General features: G+C 44.9%; 1 protein-coding gene across 4 annotated transcripts in view; it reads right to left on the reverse strand.

Annotated features, from left to right (window-relative positions):
• Positions 1–24,785, reverse strand: part of TMEM104 (transmembrane protein 104) — a 43,300-nt gene that overhangs the window by 7,152 nt on the left and 11,363 nt on the right. For 2 of the 4 annotated variants that reach the window (XM_059864605.1, XM_059864603.1), the window contains exons 8-9: positions 24,030–24,135; positions 7,722–7,815 (exon numbers count right to left, since the gene is read on the reverse strand). In XM_059864605.1, coding sequence (XP_059720588.1) covers positions 7,722–7,815; positions 24,030–24,135 — 200 coding nt within the window. Of the gene's footprint in view, positions 1–7,721; positions 7,816–24,029; positions 24,139–24,785 lie in introns of all 4 variants that reach the window. The other 2 variants (XM_059864604.1, XM_059864602.1) reach the window with 1 other exon arrangement.

Genomic DNA, 24,785 nt, shown 5'->3' on the forward strand with positions numbered 1-24,785 from the left:
ATGAGCAGACGTCCAAAGTAGTACAGTTTGGGAAATACGTGAGTCTGGGGATATTAAGAAATACATTTTTGTGCATTTTGATAGAAACATAACAGAGCTGCAGAGAAGCAGAGAAGATAATTTGGCCATTCTGAGTTTAAGGATCATTTTACAGAGTCAGAGAAAACACCTCTGTAAATGAAAAATGGTGTTTGTACATGAGTTTCATCTCTCTGCAGAAAGGCTATTGCAGAAAAGAAAATAAGTCCAAGCCTCAAATACATTTTTTCCCCCTGTCATGGTAGGTTCCTGCAAGAACTTATGCTCAAAATGAGCTTCTGGTTTAACACCCCTTGCATCCCTGCAAGACACGGTACTTGTGAGATGTTCACATCTTCTCCAGCCCTGTTGCAACTCCCATTCCTCTTTCTATAAGGAAAGCCTGAGGAGAACATCACCACACCTGCCACCCCTTCCAGGGCCCAGAGAGGCAGTGGTGTGCAGCCACCCCACGCCTGGCTGCTCCCCTACCCCCAGCCATTTGTCTGAGCTGGTGCCATGACACATTTGTGGCAGGGCCATCCGTCACTGCTAGCTGACGGCATGACAGAGCTTTCCTGTCCAGGCAGAGAATCAATATGCCAGGAAATAATGATAATGGATCACCCTATCCCAACACACGCTGCTTGCTTCCCTTTTCATACATTAGGCACAGTGATGGATTCCAGGAAGAAGACATTTTCAGGAGCTTCCTAAACTCAGCCTCCTTGGAAAGGAAACCCAGTCTCTTTTTTTCCCAGTCTTTTTGGAAAAAAAAAATCTTTTGACTTGATACAATCCTGTATCAAGTCAAAATACAGCAGGCCACTCTTTAACAGAGGAATAGATCTCATTTAGTTTAATATTAGGCAGTTTTTTCATAGAAAGGGCACAAAATCAGGAGCATCTGCTCTGTACACACTGAAGGGGCAAGGAACACGTCAAGACCTTCTGCATCCCCACATGACACTTGCGCTGTCTACTTCCCTGCTGATGTCTTTCTAGGATGTTGGTGCCCCTTCTCAGAGCCATCTGGTTTCCAGCAGTGATGTGGGCAAGCTGAAGAGCCCACTACAACTCTGGAACCACCAGGCTTTCTGGATTCTTTATCATTTGAAACATTAAAGCACAGCTGGAGTCCAACATGCTGGCAGAACAAAGTATCTGAAATTAAGACATTGATTTTTAAATTTAAAACTCATTTAGCCAGTTTCTCTTGCAGAAGCTATATCCTGCCACTTGTTCATGACCTCCAGTTCTCCACAAATTCCAGAGCAGAACTGATTAACTTCTCCAACCTTCAGAGGGGGTTTCTATATGAATTGACAGTAAAGAGGTAACATGAAAACCAGGTTTGCTCTATTAGATGTGGGAGCTGGAGTAGTTAAGGACTGGATTTGACAATGGCAGAGCCTAAAACACTAAAACACTATCTCTAGGAAGATGAAGGATTTATGAGTGCAGAGACTGTGGGGAAACAAGATGGATATGTTCATAGAAGACAGCAATTCTCCAGAGAGAAATGTCAGAAGGAAAAGAGGAGGGAAATTACTTCCTAGAAAAAAAGGTATGTGCAAAAGTTGTGGAATATCACTGTGGCTCCTTCCTCTAATGGAGAGCAGAGACTTGTCTGGACAGTGTTACCCTCCCTGCCCCAAAGCCTGAGGGAGGGTCCACATGGCAGGGGACTGTTGCTTATACACAGAAGTGTGACACAGCTTACCAAGAAAGCAAGAAAAAGCCTCTCAGGCACCTCAACTCCTCCAGGTCTGGTTTGCTCCTGCTGCAGCCAACTCAGACACTGCTGCCTTGGACCAGGTGGAGCCCCTTTTCTTCACAAAGGGAAATTCCACTTAAAAAGTACTACCAGGAGTTTTTGGCAATCAAAAGCAGTTCAGTGGAGCTTCTCTGCTCTAAGGGCATAATTTCCCTGCTTTTCTTCATCAGGCTTGCAATACCATAACCAAGATTTACAAGTAGTTTCCCTAACGGTGGTAACAACGCCTGCCATGAAACCAGCGCAGCTGCCCCTTCTAAGCCCACATCAGCTGGTCCCACAGACATCTGCACACCAGCAACAGTTCACAGCAGAAAAATGGCCTTGCATTCGAATGTTTATCACAGATGCTTTTTCTCAACATACGGGAAGGAAAGAGCAGCCAGTGAGGCTTGTTTGCTTCTGGGGGAAAATTACCTGCATAGTTTATGGTCCTCTCTCTGCCAGTCACCTTTGGCAGAAGAACCATAAAAACTCTGTAACCAGGACTCTGCTCCCAGCTCTGCTGCTGGCTTGGCCTATTAGCTCTGACAGTCACTTCTCCCCATGTCGTAATATATTCTTCTGAGAGAAGGGAATAATACTCACTTTGGTGTCACCGTGAGCCCAAACTACGGCTGTGCATGCTTTGGAAAGCACTGGCTGCAGAGCACCCATGTCCCATAACATCCAGGTGCTCTGCAGACTTTGCCACATTTTGCCCATCCTGCCTTGGGCCCTACACAGCAAAGTTTTTTATCACGTTGTTCAACCAATGTCCACTCAGAACAGAAAGCAGCTTTTCATGCCACAGCTCCACTCTAAAAACCTGAGTGGGCACCATCATCCAGACCCTTTCGCAGGGTTGAATATTCCCTTACATGTCCAGCTCCCCTTCTTCAGCTCTCAGGCCCATCAGTGTCTGTTGCTGCCTAATAAAGTGGTCTTTTCAGGAGCATCAGCTCCTCAGGCAGGATCTCAGTGGTCCCATCCAGAACAGCAAATCACTATCCATCTGTGTCTGAAGCTCACAAGGCTCTTCCTCACACAGGCACTGCTTCACCCCGTTGCCTCCCACAAACAGCACTGAAATGAGCTCCTCAGCTGACAATCCCAAAAGCAGGCATGACAGAAGCACAGCATTTTAACTAACTCTTCATAAATATATTCACTTCTCTTAGTGAATTATTTACCCTGGGCTCTAGCAGCAGCTTCATCTGCTCCGAAAGGGATATAAGAACATGAAGTAACTTTGTTGAAGCAGCATGTCAGAATGAACATGCAACAGTGTCCTGATTTACAGTCCAATTCCCTCATCCTCCTGTATGCCCTGCAGTGTGAAAAGAGAGGGGCAGAGATCACAAGGACCCCTCCTTAAGCTATTTGCAGAAAGCTCAATTTTTGATGTGAAAAGAGGCCACCCACCTTGAGAACTGTGGGCACTGGCAGGCTAATTTCTCAGCAGGAGACTGGAAATGCAGGACTTCAGATGACTGTGACTCCCTCCTAAATCAGCCTCCTCTGTAATTCTCAGTCTCAGTACTTGAAGGGATATAGCACAGTGACTCCAGGTTTCTGCAGCGAGTCAACTCCAGCACAGATAACTCTGCTGCTAAGGATGGCAGTGACAGTTACCTGAGACTGCTCTCAAGGTGAGATGGTCTGAGACCAGTTCTCTGCAGAGCAGTGCTGTAAACAGCAGAGCTCTGGTGGAAAGAGCAGAACTACCAGAGAAACCACCAGATACAGAAAGTCAGCCCCACTAGCATGCTCTGGACAGCCCTTTCCTAGTTTCTGCCCCAGAAGCCTTCTACCAAGTATCCTAGAAAGGGATGGGATGGAGAAAAAAAGGGTTTAACACAGACTACCCAGAAATTCTTGTTTGCTTTCCCTCTATCTTATTGGCCAGGGGAAAGAGCTGGGGTAGAGATTTTATTCCTGAGCATGTAATTGTGAGATCATTGTTTGGGCAGGGTTGTGAAGGCTCTGTCTCAAGGGCTGCATTAACTTGAATAGATGTGGTGTGATCCAACAGGGAGAGAGAACTGAGCATGTTCAACCAAACCCAGAAGCTTATTATTTCATGAACTATCTCTTCATTAAAATACAATACTTTCTAATAACTTCAATACAGCATCATGAGCAGCACACAGAGCACAGGCCCCACATGGGAGCTGTCTGGGAACATTTGGCAGAGACAATTTAATAACAGAGATAATCACACGACCAATGTCTTTAGAGCCAGCAGTCCTCACCTATAGAGCTGGACATCTCGGGCTGCAACAGGCTGCAATTAATCAGGTTAATACACAATAGCCCAGTGTTTGCTGCTCAGCTCCACCAAGCTCTGTCCTTTTGTTATCTTTCCTAATCCATATCCTATCCCATGATGCTGCTAGACAGTTATTATCCAATATTATCCAATAATGAAGAGGTAGGGCTGTGCCCCAGTGAGCTGCATCCCCTCTGCTGTGAGAGGCGTATGGGACTTGCCTGGATCAGTCTCTCTTGTTGGGCTGTGCCCTTCAGCAGCTTACCCCTAACAGTACCCACTTGATCAGGATTGAAGAAATGAGAGGGAAAAAAACCAGCTAGATAAGCAAGTCTCTTTAGAGAGCAATCCATTGCCACCATAGATTTAAACCCTCCAGGGAAAAAGAAGTGTCTGAAATCCAAACAGCTCTAAATTTATTGATGGCTCAGTTGGTTTAGCCTTCTGCAGAAAGCCCTGCTACAATAACTTTGTAAGAGACCTGGAAACAGGGAGAACAGAGATCTCTAAGCAAGGGTAAGGCCAGCAGTTCAAGCACCAACTGCTGCACGAATTTAACCATTGGCACTCACCAATGCCAAGAGACAATCAGTTCTGCAGCCAAGTGTGTAACTGCTACTCTTCAGAAGACTGGCAACAGCTCGATTCCTCTGGAAGCGCTCTCTGCCACCAGCCCCACTCCACCTGGAGACACAGATCCACCCTCTGTGCTCCTATCACTCCTGGCAGGGAAGTGCCTTGCCATGCCAGCCTTCCTTCCAGATGAGCTGTCTGTGATCAACAGGCCCAGACAGGGAGAGCCCATCTGTCTGGGCTCTCTAGCAGCACAACACTTGGGCTTGCAAGCTCCTCCTTCAACTTTCTCCTTATAGAGGCTTCAGAGGTGCCTGTCCTGGCTTAGTCCCTTATCCTGGGAGGATGCCAGATAAAGGGCTGATCCCTGGAACATCTCCACATTCTTTGAACTGGTCCTTTTTTAATTTCCAGCTCAGATCTCAGTGTTTAAGCCTATTTTTCAGAGAGAGAATGATTTTATTTTTTTTTATCTGTAAGGTGTGGAATAAGACTGCTGTAGGCTTTGATAGCTGATGTGCTGCTTGTGATGAGCACAAGGCTCTGGAAGAGGCTGGTGACATTTGATTATCACTTAGATCAGGAGAAAGAGGGGAAGCAACTTTCAAAGGCAAGGCTGACACTGTTACAAACACCAGCAGAAATGACCTTCACACACAGCTAGCTCTCTCTGCTGCCAAGAACCATCCTCTCAGCTGCTATCATCTGAATCACCAGTACACCTGGGGCAGCGCTGCTTTACATCAGCCTCTTCTGCTCAGAAATCCAGGGACTTTCCACCTGGTTGGGGAGAAGGGTGTTTAGTGGGTCCTGTGAGAGGCACATTGCAAAGTCTGTAGTGACCTCCCAGCTTAGGAGACTTGCTTTTTTTCAAATCATGATGCAGAGCATGGGTCAGATTCCCATCCAAACCAAGCCAATGAGCACAGGTAAGCTGAATAAGCCCCTGTCCACATGGGAAGGTTTTCTTTTGCCCACGCAATAAACAGATATGTGGGAAGCTGCAGTGTTGCTCTGCTGCTCAGAGTGCTTTGCAGAACCACCCTCAGCACCGCATGGCTAAAACCAACCCAAGGAAGGTGAAGGAAAGGCACAGTTTATACCAGGACAAAGAGTTCAAATCTGGCCATTGGCATGCAGGCAGGAAAAGTCCAGAAGACCACAAAACACTACCCAAGACCATTCTTTAGGATCTAAGCTCTCTAAACACCATCCTGTGTTTAACTCACAGCCCTGCTTTTGAAGGAGAGAACAGCAGTGATGTGAGGACATGGGAGAAGCCAGTTTGACAAATCTCAGCAGTATGGGACTGATCCTTAGCCTGGGATTTGCAGCAAGAGCTTTTTCTCTGCTCCCTGCATCACATGGCTTTTTGACAAATTGTCTTTCCCAATAAATCTATCCCTCATTGTACACATACGGAATCCGTTCTTCTAAGTAGCCACTGAGGTGCTGTCAGGGTCATTAACTATCATTATCTGGGGCAGCTGTTCCCCAGCGTGCTGACGCAGGAATCAATCAGGCTAAAGCATGAAATTCCCCTACACTTCTCCAATCACTGCCTTTATCCCTCTCCATCAAGCCATGAAAGAGAGGAACAGTTCTGCCATCACACCAAGGTTTAGCAGTCCTCGTACTGGAAGGAGCTGGCTAAAGGGAAACCAATGGCAGATGAGGCAGGCATCAGACAGTCACAGAGATAGGATGAGGTCTGACTGATGTCTTTACCAGGAAAGAGGAGGCAGGGTGATTGGAATCAGGCCAGTCAGCTGAGCAGAGATCATTCTTATAAAGAAAAAAAAAACAACAAAAAATCCCCACGCAAAACTTCCTCATTTCCTTTAGTACCCCTTAATGAGATAACTTCTTTCTCTGAAGAATGGGGGGGCTTTCAAACCTTTCATGTGCTCAGACAACAAAGGAGAAAAACAGGCATTCAGGATTTTCACACCATCCAAAGTCAGGATTCATTAACTCAAACTGTTCAACATCTTAGACTTGAGAGCTTAAAATCCAACTTAATTTTCCTGAGTGTCAACTGCTTAACCCCATCTCAGGAATTCTCTAGAACAGAGGATCTCTATTCCTCTGCAGCAACTGCCAGCCACCTCCAAACAGGATGAATTCACAGAGGAGGGACAAAATCCAACTGCAGTCTGGCTAAGACTATGTGTGTAATGGGAAATAGTTGGAGAAGCAGCTTTTCTTCTTATTCCAGTGATAGGTATAAACAGAGCTAATTCTGTGTCTGAATGGTCTGTATTTACACATCAGGAGACTGTTAACCTGAAGAAATGCTGATCATTAACCTGCAGAAATGCTCTTTACTAGCCCTGAGCATCAGTCACTCTGTCTAGGTGACAGAAAAATAGACAAACCTGAACATAAACCTCCACAACCCACACACACCTCTCAGCCTTTAACAGCATGTACACACAAGCCAGACATGAGGCAGCTGCATCTTTGAATGACAGGCATTGGGAAAAAAAAAAAAAAACAGGAGTGATGGGAATGATCTTACTTCCCTTAAGGGAATGATCTGTCTTCCCAGAAGTTCTTGGCAATATTTTGGAAAGAACTTATGGGAGCAGGACTTCCCAAGGACAGCACACATTGGTTTGGGGGTTTCCAATGCAGCACATCTTACCATAAAGGAAGACCAAGGAAAATAAATGCAAGCAGATGATAAAACTAAGGGTAGAAAGTCTGAAAGAAATGCCTTTTTTCTTGGATCAAAACAAATACTGTCCAAAGTCTGTTGTGCATATGTGTGAGAATAAGAAACTTCCAACTGGTGGTTATCACAGCCAGCACCTAGACAGGTGACTCTGCCAAACCTCTTCTGCCCCTCACACAAACCAGACTAAAACCTCATTTACCAGCCACGTCTGATGGAGAACAATTTGTTTTATCAGAAATTTCATCCTAGACTAAAACCTTTCTCCTCAAGAGATTTATTACGCCTGCACAACTGTCCTCAAAGAGGTTGTTTTGACAAGCACTTGCTTCCAAACAAGAAGCTCTTGCCAAAGAGAAATGTCAGTGGCGTGACTCGGGTTCCATCAACGGTAAAGAGGTAGCCGAGCCTCTGCCAAGACTCACCTATCCATCTCATGAGGGATGTCATGATTTGAAGATACTTGGTCTTCTGCACATTGAAGAAGGTGAAAGGACCCAGGAGGAGGGTGAACGCTGCCTGGAAGGACAACAAAATCACACATTAGATTAAAAACCAGAAATTCTGCCAGCAAGATGAATTCATCAGAAGAGCAAAGCTTGTGTTGAAAGTTCACCTCCAGACATGTCCGTTTGTCATGAAGCTTTCTCTGTTGCCTAATTTTACAGCTAAATTGGCTGAGACACAGAGGGTCAAGTAAGCTGTTGGATCAGAGAACATGCCTTGGGCAGAAGGAGAGCTCAGGATCCTCTTGGCTCTCAGCCGTTTGCTATCGCTGCTACAGCACTCCTTTACTGACACATTTCAGTAAACGCTCTCAGTACAGCCTCACAGAACATTAAATATTAAACTGTGCACGCTGAGTTTAGGTATGAATAGCAATAGCCCTCACCAGTCTACTTCCATTAACATTGATGGGGTGGCTTTGGCATATCCCAGGCTGAACAGCAATGGAGCCAAGTCTGCCTGGAACTTTCCCCCCACCATGTTTTAAGTCATGTTTTAAAACATAGAGGGTTTTTTATAACCATAAAAACAGATAGTAGGAAGCTACAGTGTAACAGTTCAGCTCTTGGAAGCTAAAAACCTGTGCAAAATGAGGGAAAAAGTCATCAAAGAGATACTCAGAGAACTTAATTCAGTGTGGAAAATAAAGGTTCTTCAATGAAGAACTTCCTCCCTCCCCTCTTGGATGTCTATTAAGAGACCAGTGTTTCACAGAATCACAGAATGGTTTGTGTTGGAAGGGACCTTGAAGACAATCTTGTTCCACCCCCTGCCACGGGGAGAGACCTCCCTCTAGACCAGGTTGCTCAAAGCCCTGTCCAACCTGCCCTTGGAGACTTCCAGGGATGGGGAAAATTAAATTGGGGTATACTGCAGCACCAGTCTGTTGCATCTCTTCCAGCTGGGCTGCAAAATACATCCAACAAACATCCATCCTAGGAATCTGGACTATACAGCTTCCCATGAGAGTTTCTTCTAGCACCTCCTATCAGCCCATGCCCTGAGGTGACATGTCCTGTGCAGCACTGTCACCTCTGCTCAAAGCAGTACTCAAGCCTTACCTACCCCAGAGAGAAGAGAAAAGACTTCACTGCAGGAAGAAACAGACCCTGGCTGCAGTCTGAACATTGAGATTGAGAGAAGCTACTTATAAGAGGGAGACAAAATAGGTGTTAAGAGAAGAGAGACCTGCCTGTCCTCCATGGGATGGCACCAGCTAGCAATACACTAACAGGTCCAAATGCTGTAAGCACGCAGTGCTTAGAAAGCCACAGCACACACAGCATAGGTTTGTAGAGCATCCCAAAGAGATTTTTAAAGACAAATATTCAACATTAATATTTACACATTGCTCTTTTCCATGACTTCTTAAAGCAGTTCAAGAAAAGGTGTCACCAGAAGCGAAGAACTGGGACTCAGAGGGGCAGGTCTGCCAAGCCTCAAGGTCTCTGTCAACCCCAACGGAGTCAGGACAGAACAGAATCCAAGCTATTTTAAGACTAGCACAACCCCAAAAAACCTTTTTTGAGACAGTTTTAGAATATCTGCAAGGCAAATTGGAAATGCCTTGCATCACAAGTATTCTCAGGTGACGAAAGTAAACCCAGAAGGAGAACAGGGGAGAGAACCCTTGGTTTGACCATGTTGCTTGGTGGGGATATATTTTGATCTGAGACCATTGCCTACACCAAGTCTTGCTTTTACTGCTCAGATTAAAAAGAAAAGGACAGGAAGCATGCACAGAATTCAGATTTGTGAAGCAATTGATGGTTGTTGGATGAAACGCTGAGATCACACGGAATACAATGCCACAGGCATAACTGGCAAGACTAAGAGCCAAATCAGGTTTAACAGTTATGGGACTTGAGGTTTTAACATAGGAACAAACCAGTCAGTTACAAACCTTTTTTTACTATTTTCCCTCTTGTTCCTTTATTCTAATTGGGACCTTAACTCCACTCTTTTCTCTTTAAATAAAAAACTGAGTTATGTTAAACCACGACACCTGCCTACTATGGACTGCCACTCTATCCTAGAGCAATGCACAAACCCCAACAGACTAAAGAAACCTTTGACTTAAAAAGTGATGTAGGGCAAGGGCCCAAAGCAAACAGAAGTTGACACCAACTGTCTTATTGACAAGTATTCTTGAGTTTGTGACTAATCTCTTTCAACTTTCTCTCCCAACACTGCTCAACACAACCTCCCCTCAAATCAATTTACTACTCTTGCATCAGAAAGCGCTGAGCACAGAGAGACGGACTGAGGATGTGATAATTAAGGAACAGGTGTCTGCTGCAAATAAGAATGCTCCAGAACCAATTGGCAAAACAGCCCCTCAAACCATAGTAAGGATTGACACAAAATCACCAAGCATCAAAACAGCTGGGTCTGAAAACTAGATTTGTCTCACCCACCGAGGAAAGGAGACATGTCAAGGTGGATTTGGGGCTCAGCTGCTGAAAAGCATCCTGAGGTACTGGAAGAACCTGAGTGTTCTTCACTTTTTGCAGAGCACCCTAAACAACCAAATCCATTCAGCAAGGTTTTAAGCTCTCCTCCTCTCTGGCCATTACTGCTTAACTCATGGGGAAGAGATACAAGTTGTGCTTGAATGGTTGAATGTACCCCCCCCTCCTTTAGGATGATCAGTGTCTTCTGTTCTTAAGCAGATCCTGGTCCAAAAGAGCCAAGCAAGAGATTAATTCTAGTGCAACAGAAATTTATTACCTTCTCCATTTGATATCCATTAGTGAACCAAGATGAATATCCATGGATCAATACAAACAATGCTAAGACCTGCAATGAGATGAGGTTGTCTTGCTTTGAAGGAATTTGTGCAACCACTGTTAAGGAAGGGAAGCTACAGAACACACTGGACTGCTTGGAAGATGAAAGCCTGAGCAGAACTGGACATTAAACATCCAGACCAACATCATTTTGAAGTGAAACTGCATGCAGCTCAACAGGATTGAGCACAGGGCAGGAAAAAGGGGCCAGTTTCTCACCAACTGCCAGGACATGAGGACAAGGACTTAGTCCCTGGATTAGAGCTAATCTCACCATCAACCACCAAGAATCCCAAGGCCAGGAACTCTATTTAAAAACACATCCCCAAAAGGATGAGAAGAGACCACAGTGCTTAGCAGGAGAGTGTCTACTTCCTCCACCTCGCTGTGCCAGACACCTCAATCCTCTTCCAACCCATTAAGTTAATTAGTTTCATAAGTTCTTCCTAAGGAAAAAGTAAGCCCAAATAAGCACCTCAGACATATACCCAAACTTTCCATCTGATGTTTTCCAAGCTCCAGTCTCTCCCAGAGGGAAATAATTCACAAAGTACCTCATTACACATGTAATTCACACAATCTAAAACCTACATAGAAAACTGTACCAGTCAGCCCTGTCAGAAGTCAAATATACAGAGCCCTGGCACATGAAAAAAACCTTCCCAAATTTTCCAGTTCACCTCTTGAGTCAGCTGAGATATTTTCTACGAGTTTATAATTCTCTTCCTAAGATTCAGCAAATAAACCCACCCAAAGCAGAATGGGCATAGTCTGCTTTGATTAAGATTTTTCTGCTAGTGAAGTGGTTTATTAGAAACGAGCAGGCATAAGGGGCTGATTCATTACTAAACTGAAACAAGGTAAAGGAATGCTTCCTTCAGCTAAGGAGGAGAACTGATCTATTAAATGCTGTCTAAATTCACAGGATGGCAGAGAGAAACCATTACACTGCTTTGGCACAGGGCTGGTTATTAAGAATGATTCCCTCATTTCCCTCCAAGCTCCTCCATTAAATGGGAAAGGCCAGGTAAATCACCAGGCTCATAGTGAAGGGTATGTGAAATCCACACACAGCAAGTAAATGTAAAATTCCTTATTTTTTTCTTCCTTTCTCATGCTAAAAAACAGCATGAAAATCCAGCACACTAAGGACTATAAAAAACTGTGTTTTTCTTGCTTTTACTGACATTTCCAGTCAAAAAAAAGAGAAACCAGTGATGGTAGAAGAAAGAACAGCAGCTTGTCACCCTGAATTACGCTCTTCCCTGCAGGCTAGTAGGAGCCAGAAGCAGCACACCAGCTTGCTCAACCCCTGGGGGGGGTCTTCAAATCCATTCCTCCCACCAAGCCAAGCCACAGCAACACAAGCACCAAGGTTTGGAATCTTCCCTGAGCTGGCAACTCAGCTGATAGCACTTTCCCAGCCTCTGCACCTGTCAGTTCTCGGTATCTCAAAATGAAAAAGCAGGCTGGTCAACTTGAGTCTTCTTGCCACGGGGGAACTAACTAGGGCTTACCATTGCCAGGAATATATTTTTATATATATTTATATATTTCTAAAAGTATATTTTATTAAAGCTCTTATGTTAAAACTTGGTTACATAACCTTGTTTATTGGATTATCTTCTAAAAGCAAGAGTAAGATCAAGCGTTAATAGGACATCTGGTTGGTTTTTATCAGCTTAGTTGCAGCCAAGAGGACCACCAAGACAGCTCTCAACCACTAAGTGATGGCCAGCTAATGCCAGGAGTCTTTCAGACCATACAAACATGCTTTAAGCCAGTCAGAGGGCTGTTTGACCAAACGCGTTCTTTATTGACCTGAAGGGTCCATCTATCACTGAACCAGTACAGTTCAATAGCTTTCATCTGCTGCTCAGCATGTGGCTTTTACAGCAGCAGCCAATATAGCTCAGGAAGCAGAATTAGCATCCAAAATGTGTCTGATTCATGTATTAGATACAGTAGTTACAGCATTATGGCTAGTGCCTGCATACATTTGCAAGAGGACCATCTGAAAAACCAGCCTCATTCATAACTGTCATCAGAACTTGCTTGTTTTCATGCTACACAAACTCATCTGTAAGAATTGCATCTGTTTTTGGTGCTTGCCAAGTAGCAAATTAAAAACAGTAGCTATTTCTTCTTATTGATTCAGAGCCTTGAAACTTTCAGAAAGATTGCGTGGAAGCAGGGTATTTGCCTGACCAAAGTGAGACCATGATTGTTAAATGCAAAGAATGTGCAAAAAGCAGAGCAAAAAGCGCAAGAGTTTTTGAATAAAATAATTTGTGCAGCACATCATACCAATGAGAAGTTACTAAGTTTCAAATAACAGAGCAATGATCCCTCAGTTTTAATATGAAGATGGAGGTGTTGTAGTGCTCACTCCTTAGATATCCATCTCCCTTTGGGCCCCCAGCCACCCTACCTTTTCCTTTCCTCCTCCCTGCTTTTTAGACCCTCATTCAAACCTACAACCCACCCCAAACCATAATTTCTTGGGAGTTATTGCTTCCCTTTGATAGAAGTTACAAGATCTCAGACAAACTTCACTTGAGGATGGTATCAAGCTCCATCTCTGCAGATACTGATGTTAAGATTTCACAGCTGTTGAGCAATGGCACCACTGCCCAAGACAGCACAGCAAATAACTCTACTCTAAAGAGGGGTATGATAAGAGCTCATTAAAAAATCACTGGTTTAATAAAATGGATCACTCTCCTTGGTAGACACTTTGACACTTTTGCAAGGAAGCCAAGGGTGGAGTGCTTGATACTGCATTGTGGGTACACAACATTCCCACAGCAAAAGCTGACACCAATAAGACACAGGCTTGACTGGACGAGCACTTCCCAAAGGAAGCTTTGCTTGATTCAGTGCTCAGATACAAGGAAAGTCTCCTTGAGCATGGCAGGAAAAAGCAGACATTTCTCACATGCTGTCAGAAGTGGCAACTCTGACACTCGTTTTGCTTCTGCAAGACATCCCCGAGCTCAGAGCTATTTCACAACTCAGATGAGCACTAGAAGGGACACATGAAACAATCCAACAAAGCCAGACTGTGCAAGTACAGAGAGCAAACAAGATGTCAGGGAGCTGGGATACTCTGTTCCCACCTCAGGTGGTTTCCACTAGAGTGTGTCACATGTAGGGAAAAAAGAGGTCCAAAAAGCAAAACTGCAATAATTGGCATGGGCAGAGGTCAGAGTTGGAAGGCTGAACCAGACCTATCACCTTTAGTAATTCCTTAGGAACTGGTGTTCTGTTCACATCCTCAGGGAATGTTTAAGGCTGACTTTGCAGAGAAATGTAAAATGCATGGTGCTTTCCCCACTCTTGTTTGGAACTCCTAGATAAAGAAAACAGCTTCATGGCATTTCAGACCTACCTGCAGCCCCCCCAAGCACACGCCTGCAGCCTCTGCAAGCTCTTCTGCACCCACTTCACGTTATGGTTACTGCAGTGCTACCCCAAGGTGGGCTCCAGTTACTCCTGCCAGGGCCCCAGGGCTTTTCAGCTAAAACATCTTAAGGGAAAAGGATCCCCTCTGCCATCTCTCGTCCCCTTCATTAGGGTGACAAGCCATGTTTCTGTCCTACATGAGCTCATATCTCAAGCTACAGAGCCAGATGGCCCATCAGCAAGGGCGGCCATCCAAGCTTTCCCTGGTAAAGCTTTACCCCTTGCAGCGGACAGTACAAATATAAATACATGGAAAGAGTCTGATTGTTCAGGAAGGAGCTTTTTAGAAAGCTAAGAAAAAAAAAAGCTGAAAATCCACAGCCTCTCAAGGCTAGAGGCAAGACTGCAGCAGGGGCTGTGCTGATAGGCAGTAAGTTATCAGCAGACAAGCTGTTATGAAGCTCAGAGTTGGTTGAAAAGAGATAAACCAGCCACAGAACAAGGATTGCTCAAAGAAGTTGAGAGGCAAGAGGGATTTTAACCTCCAGATCCCCTGCAGAGTCAGGAAGTCACAATGGAGGGAGGCCACAGCCACCAGACAATCCACAAGGACTGAAGAAACAAGGGCAATTATGCTTTGGGTACAGCAGGCAGCTGCCACAGCAGCTCTGGTAATTAACGTGCTGCTCTCAGGACACCTGGCAGAGCTCTATAATCATAACTCACATCAGGCATATTCCTGGCACTGAGGAACCCTCATCCACCTTCTTCCCCAGTTACTTGAGGCAGGGAGGAGGTATCCTCCAGGAATTAAGACCTCGGTTGCTGCCAGGCTGGTTTTTGCCAGTGAAGCAGAGGCCTTTCACCCACAGCACCCTTTAAGCTGGATGCTGCCTTCTACAGTTCCTGTGCCACAGTGATCCTAATGCCGCTTCCAAAATGGAAGACCTCCTGCAAGGGATGAAAAGAAGTGCTTGTATCCCCAAAGATACCAACTTCAGTGGATCTGAATACTATCTAGAGGTACCAAAGGCTCTAGCCCAGCACCAGCATTTGATTCTAATTGCCCACCCAACAAAAAGGTGTAGTCATCCCAGCTCCTTAAGCTCTGATCTTGCTGGTGATCCAATACACCAAAAACCAGCTATGAACTGGGCAGCCTCCACATGCAGCTCTGGGAGGCCAAGGCAGAAGCAGCACATGGACAGCAAGGCAGCACTTGAGGGTGCTGCTCTCCTTTCCTCTCCCTATCCTTACTCAGGGCCACAGTCTGTTTCTGAAGCTCGTCAATCTCTGAGCACCAGGAACTTTCCACTTTGGAAAGAATACCCTAAAATACCAGTTATTTCTGCACTTAATTTGAAGGAATTCAGGCACAAAGTGTTCTCAGAAAGTCATTAGGTGCAAGGATTCTGTTCCTGGGATACCTGGGATGTGCAGGATCACAGCCAGTGGCAAGCTTACACTCTCTGGGGTAAATACACTTCCATTATCATTTTTCACAACAAGAGAAAGATAGAGGCCAGCAATAACCCCGAGGTGACTGGCATCTAATTTTTCATCATTGGAGTATTTATGGCACAGCCGTTTGCAGCATCTTGTAATCACTTTACCACCTCCTTGACCCCTGGCACCCCCTTATTCTGCATCTCCTAATTGCATCTGAACAAGCAGGAGGGAAGCAGCAAAGTGAATAGATGCAGGAGAGCTGAATGCTTGGGTTGTGATACTTGGAAGGACAGCAGAGGAGGTGCAGAGCCAAAATTGGCTGTACCCCCCACCACCAGCTTGCTCTGATCTCCCACAGCATATGAAAGTGGAGCTTTCCTCCTTCCTGACACTGGGTGACCTTGAGGAGTTGTCCTCTGCCTCCCCAGTTAATTAGCACGGTATGAGAGAATAATGAGTTTCCTCCAAGAAAGTGTGAGGGCATCATCTTTATACACAAATACAGCCCCAAATTCCTGCATATTTGTAGCCTCTCCTGGCAGGGCATTGGCAACTACAATAATATTTATATTGACTACAAAAGCCCCTGGGTTAGACAGCGCAAAGCAAGGGAGATGAGGACCAGCATGACACGGATGCACAGAGGGCCCTGCAAACATGTCAAGCTACAAGCTGCCAGGGTTAGGAGGTACTTGGGTTCAGCAAGGATGAATGTTCCTGACGGCCGCTAAGCCCTTGTCTGCCACAACACCAACAGTGCTTTCACCACTAAGCTGTTTGTTCTCTTTACTTTTCTCCCCTACAAACTTCTCAGCTGAATTTCTCAGGATTCTCCAGCTGCCTGGAGGATGTAGCTTCAGGGGCAGCATCATCCTGCCCACTGTGTCAAGCAGGAGTTGCCTGAAGGGAAGGAAAGTCTCTCACTTTAAAACTACTTAGCACAAAGGAAGAGATAAAGCCTTGTTGCACAGGGCTACTGGGGTGTCTGTTCACTTCCAGCCTTCTTCCCTGCACAGTGCACACCAAACAGGTGCAACAGGCTTGGGAGACCAGCTCTGCCCCAGAGCATTATACCGACTTCAACTTACAAGATAAATCCCAGCTGCATTATTTGTATTTATAGTCCTGCTTACAGAAGCATGAGCTACGTGTGGGATTTGCTGATGTAGTCCAAAAATCCACATTTTTGGATAAGAGTGTCAGTGATCTCACTCAGACACACAGTGCAATTTAGGATGGCGTTAAGTTGCAGACTTATTTAGGAGTAAAAAGATATATGGGTCTGTCCAGAGCTTTCTTCCACAGCTTCTGATAACGTTCATAGCAGCAGAACTGCACAGTTCTGCAGTCCTGATGCTTTCTACCTGTATATTAAAGAATTAATGGTATTTTCAGGGGATGAGAGATCAAGACTGCTGTCTTACTAGATGAAAACAATGATGTGAATCAGGCAGGCAGCAAGGTCAGACCTCTGTTTAAAAACAAAGCTGGTGCTAAAGCACCAAACAATACTGTAAAATATGCTGTTAAGAAAAAGGCTCATATTGCATTTCCCAGGGGATTGTTTAGCTCACTTAACAGATCTTCTCCAACTCTGATTCCTAGGATGCTGTCACAATCACTGCAGAAAGTAACACTGCACAGGGGAAATCTATTTTACTTATTTTCTACCAATGTTCTGAAAACCTAAGATTTGTGGCTCTGCTGGAACAGCCTAGCCCAAGAAAGAAATTTTAAAATGCCCTTTTAAAACCTTTACCACTTGGTGTAGGGAGTGGGTGATCACATATATTAGTTCTGACACCTGCCCTATTCGGGAGAGATTGGTCTCCAGCATCAGGAGAGAACAGTGTCAGCTTTGGTACCTTGCTGGCCAAGTGAGCTGACTCCAAAGGACAGCTTTATTCAGGGAAAGCAGCAGCATGGCCTCTCAGCCCTGGCAGGGTGGCTGTGCTGCACAGCAGGGCTGTGGTTTGAGCCCAACATCACCTCTGGTAAGCTCCCAACTGCAGAATGTGCAGAAAAGCAAACAGAGATCTATGTAAAGCCACTGCTTCAGCCAGTTTGTTTAGTTGGTTTGTTTCCAAGGTTCATGATTGCCATCCAACACCACCTAAGTCAAACCAAGCACTAAAGTGTACAGGACATTCTTCCTTGGGGAAGCCAAGAGTGTCTGGGCTCACTGATGGCCTCTGCCCATTGTATCTCTGCATCTCCTGCATCTTGTTTCTCTGAAGGGCTGGTACCACCTGCAGCACACCTGGCTGTGCATTCAAGCAGCACCACAGGACCCTTCCCTTCCAGACAGCCCTTGCAAGCCTGCTGGTGGTACCAGAGGGACACATTTGGTCCTTTGGGAAAGCTCAGCATCCAAGTGACAAGCACAACCCAAGCTCCACTTAGGAAAAACACACTTCTCATTCTGAAGTGAACAGACAGTTCTGTACAGAAAACACATTCCAGTCCCCTGCACTATTGATTTCCCAGTGAAAAGAGACAAGCTAATCCATTAATGTTAGCTGCTTCAAAGTGTGGTCTTGCAGTTGCTTCAGTCTGGTCCCAGAGGCCAATTCTCTCAAACACCCAGTGTTTGCCTTCTGGCTGGTATTTCTTTTACTCAAAATACCATCAATTACAAGGAAGCAAGAAAAATCACCCATCAGAAGCTGAACTCCAGCTCTTAGGTCACTAGCACAACAAGTTTATATTTCACTTCCACAACACCATACTCATCTGCCTCTCCTCCTGACAGCTCAGGAGGAACCTTTTTTTCACAAGTCCAATTATTATCTGAAGATCCCTTTGCATTAGGAAACACAAGGAGTGCAGCAACCTCCAGTAGAGCCAGTTTATCTGTCATAGGCATATGATGAGCAAGCAATTGAAAGGATTTATTGATGAGTCCACAGAAGAACGGACCAGGATGAAGGAGGCAGGATTTATGCCATATTAACAAGGCTGTGTGCCAATTTCAACCTATTAGTTGCACAATAAAAAGAGTTGAGACTTGCCTTCACATCCCACATCCAGACACCATTTATTTTAGCAGAATTTGGCTCCTATCCCTCTTCAACCACTTCAGACCAAAGCAACAACTTAACTGACCTCACTTTTTGGAGGCTGAGTAGACAAGAGGGATAAGAAGACTCCAGTCAGCCTCTGAGACAGGGCTTTTAGCCAAGCAAAACTGTATTTCAGGGGCACCTATAACAATTTGGCCTACTGATATTGATACTTAATGCAGTACTAATTTCTCTCGTGTCACAGCAATGCTTCAAAGCTCAGATGCTCTGTACACACAGAAATGGCACAATATTCTGGACTCTTGAAAAGCTTTTTTCTTATTTTGAAGGCTTTCAGAACTGCCTTTATGCACAGAAGTAGCAGCTGCCTTTTTTGTACATTTATTTCTAGATCAGTATCGCAGTAAACCACATCAAAACATTTGTGTTAAGGAAAATAATGCAATATTTTTGGCAAGAAGGTTTTACCATGAATAACTTCTTATAGGATATGCAGGGTGACAAGCTAATAGTGCCCCAGTCCTGCTGCATCCTTACTGCAAGCTGAAGTAACCTAGAATACAGCAATGCTACAGTTTAAGCAATTTCTTTGAACAAGATGATGACTTCACACCAACAGGATAAACTTCCATCAGCTTTCCTTCCTTTTTACTGGCTCACTCTGGGAGCCCAGGACAAGCACCCCAAACCTTTTAGACTGATGTGCTGTGAGATCAGCCCTCCCTGGTCCAGCTCCTGCCACTGAGGCAGCTTTCTCCCCCACCACAGGTTCTCAAGGTCTCTAGACACTGAGACCTGTAAGAACAAATATCCAGGAGACAGCAGCTGTGACCCATTTATTACTGAATGTTGCTGCAGGGTACAGATGAGGAAGGCAGGGCAGAGGAAAAGCACTTGCTGCAAAGGGAACAGTGGAGAAAACCCAGGTGCCCTTGGAAGAAGCACTCTGCTTGCAGCACTGCTCCAGCTCTGTTGCTCCAGCTCCCAGCTGGAAACAGACAGCTTAGATCAAGCATGGATGTTCAAGTACTGCCATGAGGGCTCCTCTCATATCACTGCTGGGAGGCAAAATATAAAACAAAAAAAACAACCAAAAAAAAGAGAAACGAACAGGAGCTAACAATGGACTGAGAGGCCACAAGAGCATCGTGTACCAAACAAGCTGATAAAACTGCCCCAGTTCAGGTAAATCCATTTGGAAAGAACTATTTTGACAATAAAAATCAGAGATCTCTTTACCCAGAGCAGGGCACAGGCAGAGCCAGGAAGGATAAATGATGTGGAGGAAAGCAGAGCACGTACAGCAGGCACACAAAGCCCAGCACTCCAGCCTGCAGCCGGAGCGGGCTGGGATGGCAGCACCGCACTGAGGCCGATGGGATCCACATTAACACTTATCAGTTCAGCCTCAGCATTTGCTGATTAAGTTCTGCCGGTCCTGAGCAATGGTACAAGAGCACGTGTGTCCTCAGACCACCTCCTCACCCCCCTGCACAGCCTCCTGCAGCTGCAGCCCAGCCCTGCTCTGCTCACCGATCAGAGCATCAGGCCGGGGTGACATTGTCCCCTCCTGAAGAGGGACAGTAAGCGCCTGTGAGCCCGCTCATTTTATTCACTGCACAAACACGTTTCCAACTGGGATAATCTCCATTAAACCATCTGCGCTCCCCTCCTCGCCGGGCCTGCACCCGCTGGGCTGCCTGCGATACTGCAGCATCTGTGAACCGGCACAAGCGGATGCCATGTCCCTTTCCCAATCAGCTAAAAAAACCAACAGAGACTCAGACAGAACAGATGCACCTGGTGGCTTTGACGCGCTACTGAGCCAGGCTACCAGGAGTACCTGTGCCAGTGCCTCTTCTGAAAGGCACTCGGCTCCCCTTGAGAATTTAAGCCATTTCCTTTCCATCATGGGAAGACACCATGTCCCAGATTGCCAGAAGAGGAGGGCTGAGAATGGAGTAGAGGTTTCAGCCTCAACGGCTGCCCTGGTGCAGAACAGAAGCATTTGTTCGCCAGGTCATGAACACAGTTTGGAATAGACACTCTGAATGGCTGCTGATCCCTAGGATTTAATCTCTTATTTATCTCAGTACCTGCTTTCTAGAAGCAGGGACTATCATATCACATTTCCACATGACTTCATGAGAAAAACAAGGAAGTGTTACAATGAAAGATCTGAAACTTAAATCTGCTTCCCCATCCTCATGACCTCCCCAGCATAGCCCAGTGGAACCTACAGAAAGCATGATAAAGCAGCTGCACTGAAGTGTGAATTCAGCACTGAGAGAACATGACCCTGTCCTCAGCACTGCCAGAGACAGCCAAGGGACTTGGGAGTCACTCCAGCTGTTGAGGACGTGGCAGGGTGGTAACAGGTCTGAAGCAAAGATAGAAAGCCATCGATCTGCTTTAACTGTGATCACTGCCTGCCTTAAACAAGGTTGCTGGGCTGCCCAACACACGCCTGTCTTGGAAGAAAATTTGTCCTGCAGGGTCTTGCCCTCACAGGAGGGGAACAGCATAGGAAGGCTGACCCTTCTAACCTCCCAGGTCTTTTATGGTCCCAAAAAAGAGGCAAGTATTAGCAGCAGGTGATGGGACAGGAGCAAAAGTCTACTTACATATTTCCTGCACTTGCCTTCACTTATTTGTTTTGCAAGTTTTTATTTCCCAAAACAGTTTATAAACAAGAAGCGAGACAACCATTCGTTCAGACAAAGGTTAATAGGGGCCTAGCGGTCTCTGAAGACTCTGAAGACACACTTAGGTGTGAAATCTTGGAGCAGCAATAAAGATGCTGCACAGACAAGCAAGTCTCAAGTGAAGAATTTAATCTGTCTAAATATTCTCATTATGTACATAGCTTTCAGCTTCCATTCACAGTAATCAGAGCAGAGTCAGCTTGCAGAAGCCTTTTTAGACAATAAGGTGTGAAAAAGGATTTTTATGTCAGCCATTATTCCTGTCTTCCTCCCCACCTTGAAGAGTCCAATGTTTGAAATGGTTTTTGTCGAAAAGAAGACACAGTGTTGGTAGAGAAAAAGTTGACAGGAGGAAGACAGCACGGGTCTTTGGCAGACTGGTGGGACTTGGCACAAAGCAGCTCCCATTGCACCATTTGTCCAGAAAACCTCAAATAGATTATTGTCCTCCAAAACAAGTTTTCTGTAGGGTCATGCACAGAGTATGAAATATAACACTACTTCCAGAGAACTGCTTCACTGGAACGAGCAAGACATTTCAGTTACACCCACACATCTTCCTCCTAGATCACTTCAACCTAAATACAGAACTAAGATAAGGTAGAAAAACTAGAGGCAGGCATCTAGGACAAAAGGGCTGATCCAAAACTCAGCTGCTTTCTTTTGGGATCACAGCGTCCATCTGTCCCCTTGCCACAGGGGAACTTGTTTGCAAAAAGAGACCTTGTTTGTCCACTGAAATGTGGAACCTGAATTATTGCATCAGGCAAGAATTCAAAATAGAAAGTTAAGAAAAGACAATAGTTCTCTATGGGTATGATCCCCTGGGATCAAGAGAAGCTGAGCTCTTGATGCATCTCTCCCCTCCTCACTTTCATGTTGCATTTTCCCCTTCAGACAGGCAGGTTTCAGCTTTTCTGGCATGCTCAAAACTCTACTTCTATACACAAGAAGCTTGGACAAAATGCGTAGAGATAATTATAATGGTTTACTACTAATTTTTTTTGCTCAAAGTCAAATTACTTCCTTGCCCTGCCTTCCCCTCCCCAGGTTTCTCTCAGAAAGTTTAAGAGCTCAACTGGTCACTAATTGTCTACACTACAAACAGGACAGTGGGGAAAATATTAACCAGCATAGCCACTTCAGAGGCAGCCCAAACTCAAAGCCAGGGTCAGTACCGTGATCTGAGTGTTTTATAAATGATTACATCTCTTATCCCTCTCTAAAGAGGTCACCATCCTCTCTGTTTCCTGAAGAATGAAATCATACAGGTCAAACAGGGAGTGGGACCAGAAGAGCTGGAGGCAGAACAAGTTCCAGTTTACAGTTTACTCCCATCTTCACTGAGTAAGAAGCATTAGAGACTTTGAACAGAAAAGCAGAACTTAGGGATAATGCTGACACCCAGAAGTAACCTGAAAATAGTGATTGTGAGAATTGACCCCCACCAGTAACCCACTACAGACTGGTCTGCTCTCCCACAAACAATCCCACCCTCCACCTAAGAGGGCATAGAGAACAACACTGAAGCCTCATCCCAGTTACTGAGCAGAAAAGGATTAACCACTAGCAAAGACTTTGCGATATTTATTCTCCAAATCCACAAGACAAGCAGAGGGAAAAGCTCCTCTGAGAGTTATGTACACAGACTTCAAGTCTAATGCTTACAGAGTCTTATTTTTTTTAATTTTGCAAGTCCCAACAACAATTATCTTCATGAATTATAGACACAATATCTGAGAGACACAGGCAGTAATTAATGCATGTCTGCCTTTTCTGACTAGCTCCTTCTGCTGGGTCAGGGAGAGTTATTGAAATTCAGGAAGGAAATCTTCAATCTTCTAGAGGTTTTAAAGAAACAGACCAAGACAGAATTTAATAAAGCAATAATATTTATCTTAAATAATTAACTAGTCTTTGACATTCACTAATATTTCTGAGGCCCAGCTCTTACTTTTGCAGTGACACTGGATGTGATCCACTTCATCTCCAAAATGTACTAACTCCAAAATTACCTCTGGATTTCTCTGCAAACACATAGCCACCCTCATTCCTTTTACTTAAAATTCTCACTGAGACCCTTAACAGAAGCCACACTATGCAGCACTAGCATCCTTCCCTCCTCCCATTTTGCCCTACCAACATCTGTCTCCAAATACGAGCGCTCAGCACTCCCCAGGCTCTAGAGAAGCCATGTTCATCATCCTCTGGGAAAAACCCTGGGTTCAGAGCAGAACCCCAGCACAGCATTAGATGCAATAGACAATCCTGAACTAGACAAAGCTATTACTAAGGCAGTGTATACCACTGGATGCTGTCTAAGCTGGTTGTTTCCATCATCTTTCAAGTAGCAGATTCTCCTGCAGCATTAACAATTTTATTCACATAAAGAATGGACTCAGTGATCCTTGTGAGTCCCTTCCAACTCTGGGTGTTTTATATTCTAAAGCACTCAAATAAGTTTAATATACTTCAGTATATTGAATATTGACAACAATTACCTCCAAGCAAATATTAATTAGCCAGCCACTGAAAAAAAAAAAAGTGAAGAAAAATCCAGCCTTTGGCAAAAATATCTCACCTGCTTAAGCAATATAAAACTACACACCAAGATGGACAGAACTCAAACTCAAAACCATAAGGATCATTCTGATGGCCAGCAAGTTCAAACACAGCCATGTCACCAAGAATAGGGAGGGGGTATTTGGCCAAAAAAGTCAGACTGAACCGAAAGTTTAATATTCTGTTGTTCACTTGAACTACATTATTTCTACAAGAAAAAAAAAAAAAACTCCCTGTGCACTAGAAGCAGAGTTTAAATGGTAACAGTGGTCACCCCAATTCCAGAAACTCACCAGATACAGCCTGTAAGCATCAATCCTTCGAATTGGCCCCCAGCACTTGTCCGTGTCGTTGTACTTTGTGCTGTCTCCAACACTGCAAGAATGGTTGCCAGTGACACTGCTGAGAAAGGAGGGAGAAACAAAAGAGAATAATTAACTCCTAGCAGATGTCTTCCCCTCTCCTGCATTCAAGAAAGAAGAATAAGCAGAGGCCAATCCTCCTCTCTGTCCCTGGTCACAGTCACTTCCTTACATTTTCTGGACAGTGTAACACAGCGAGTTACTGAGTACCAGAGGTTTAAAGGCAAATTCTTGGATTGCCTGCAGTTATTTGCAGGTTTTGCCATTTAATCATCAAGCTGGTGAGCTTAGCTGCTTTATGGATCGCTGCGGTTTTCCATTTTCAAGACTGAAGTACAAATCCAGCACAAATTTGATCAGACCAATCTATTTTATTATCTGTTTCTTTGAGAAAGGCACCACTCCCAGTCCAGAGCTAAGTCCATGTACCATCATCCCTCACTGGCCTCAGGCTTAGTAAGCATCACACCCCTCAACTCTTACCCAAAGAGAGAGAGAAGGCAACATATTGCAGAGTACTGCAATCAAATTATGGAGCAACAAGTCTCATGTCTGCAAGTGATGAAGCTGGAAATACTTCACACCTGAGCACTTGTCTGGAATCAGGTCAGTTACTTTGCAGTCAGGCAGCAGGCACACAGGTGGGGAATACAAAACAACTTCACCACCCACCCACAAGAGATGAGC

This window comes from Haemorhous mexicanus, chromosome 20 (assembly GCF_027477595.1).
Source record: "Haemorhous mexicanus isolate bHaeMex1 chromosome 20, bHaeMex1.pri, whole genome shotgun sequence".
NCBI lineage: Eukaryota > Metazoa > Chordata > Aves > Passeriformes > Fringillidae > Haemorhous > Haemorhous mexicanus.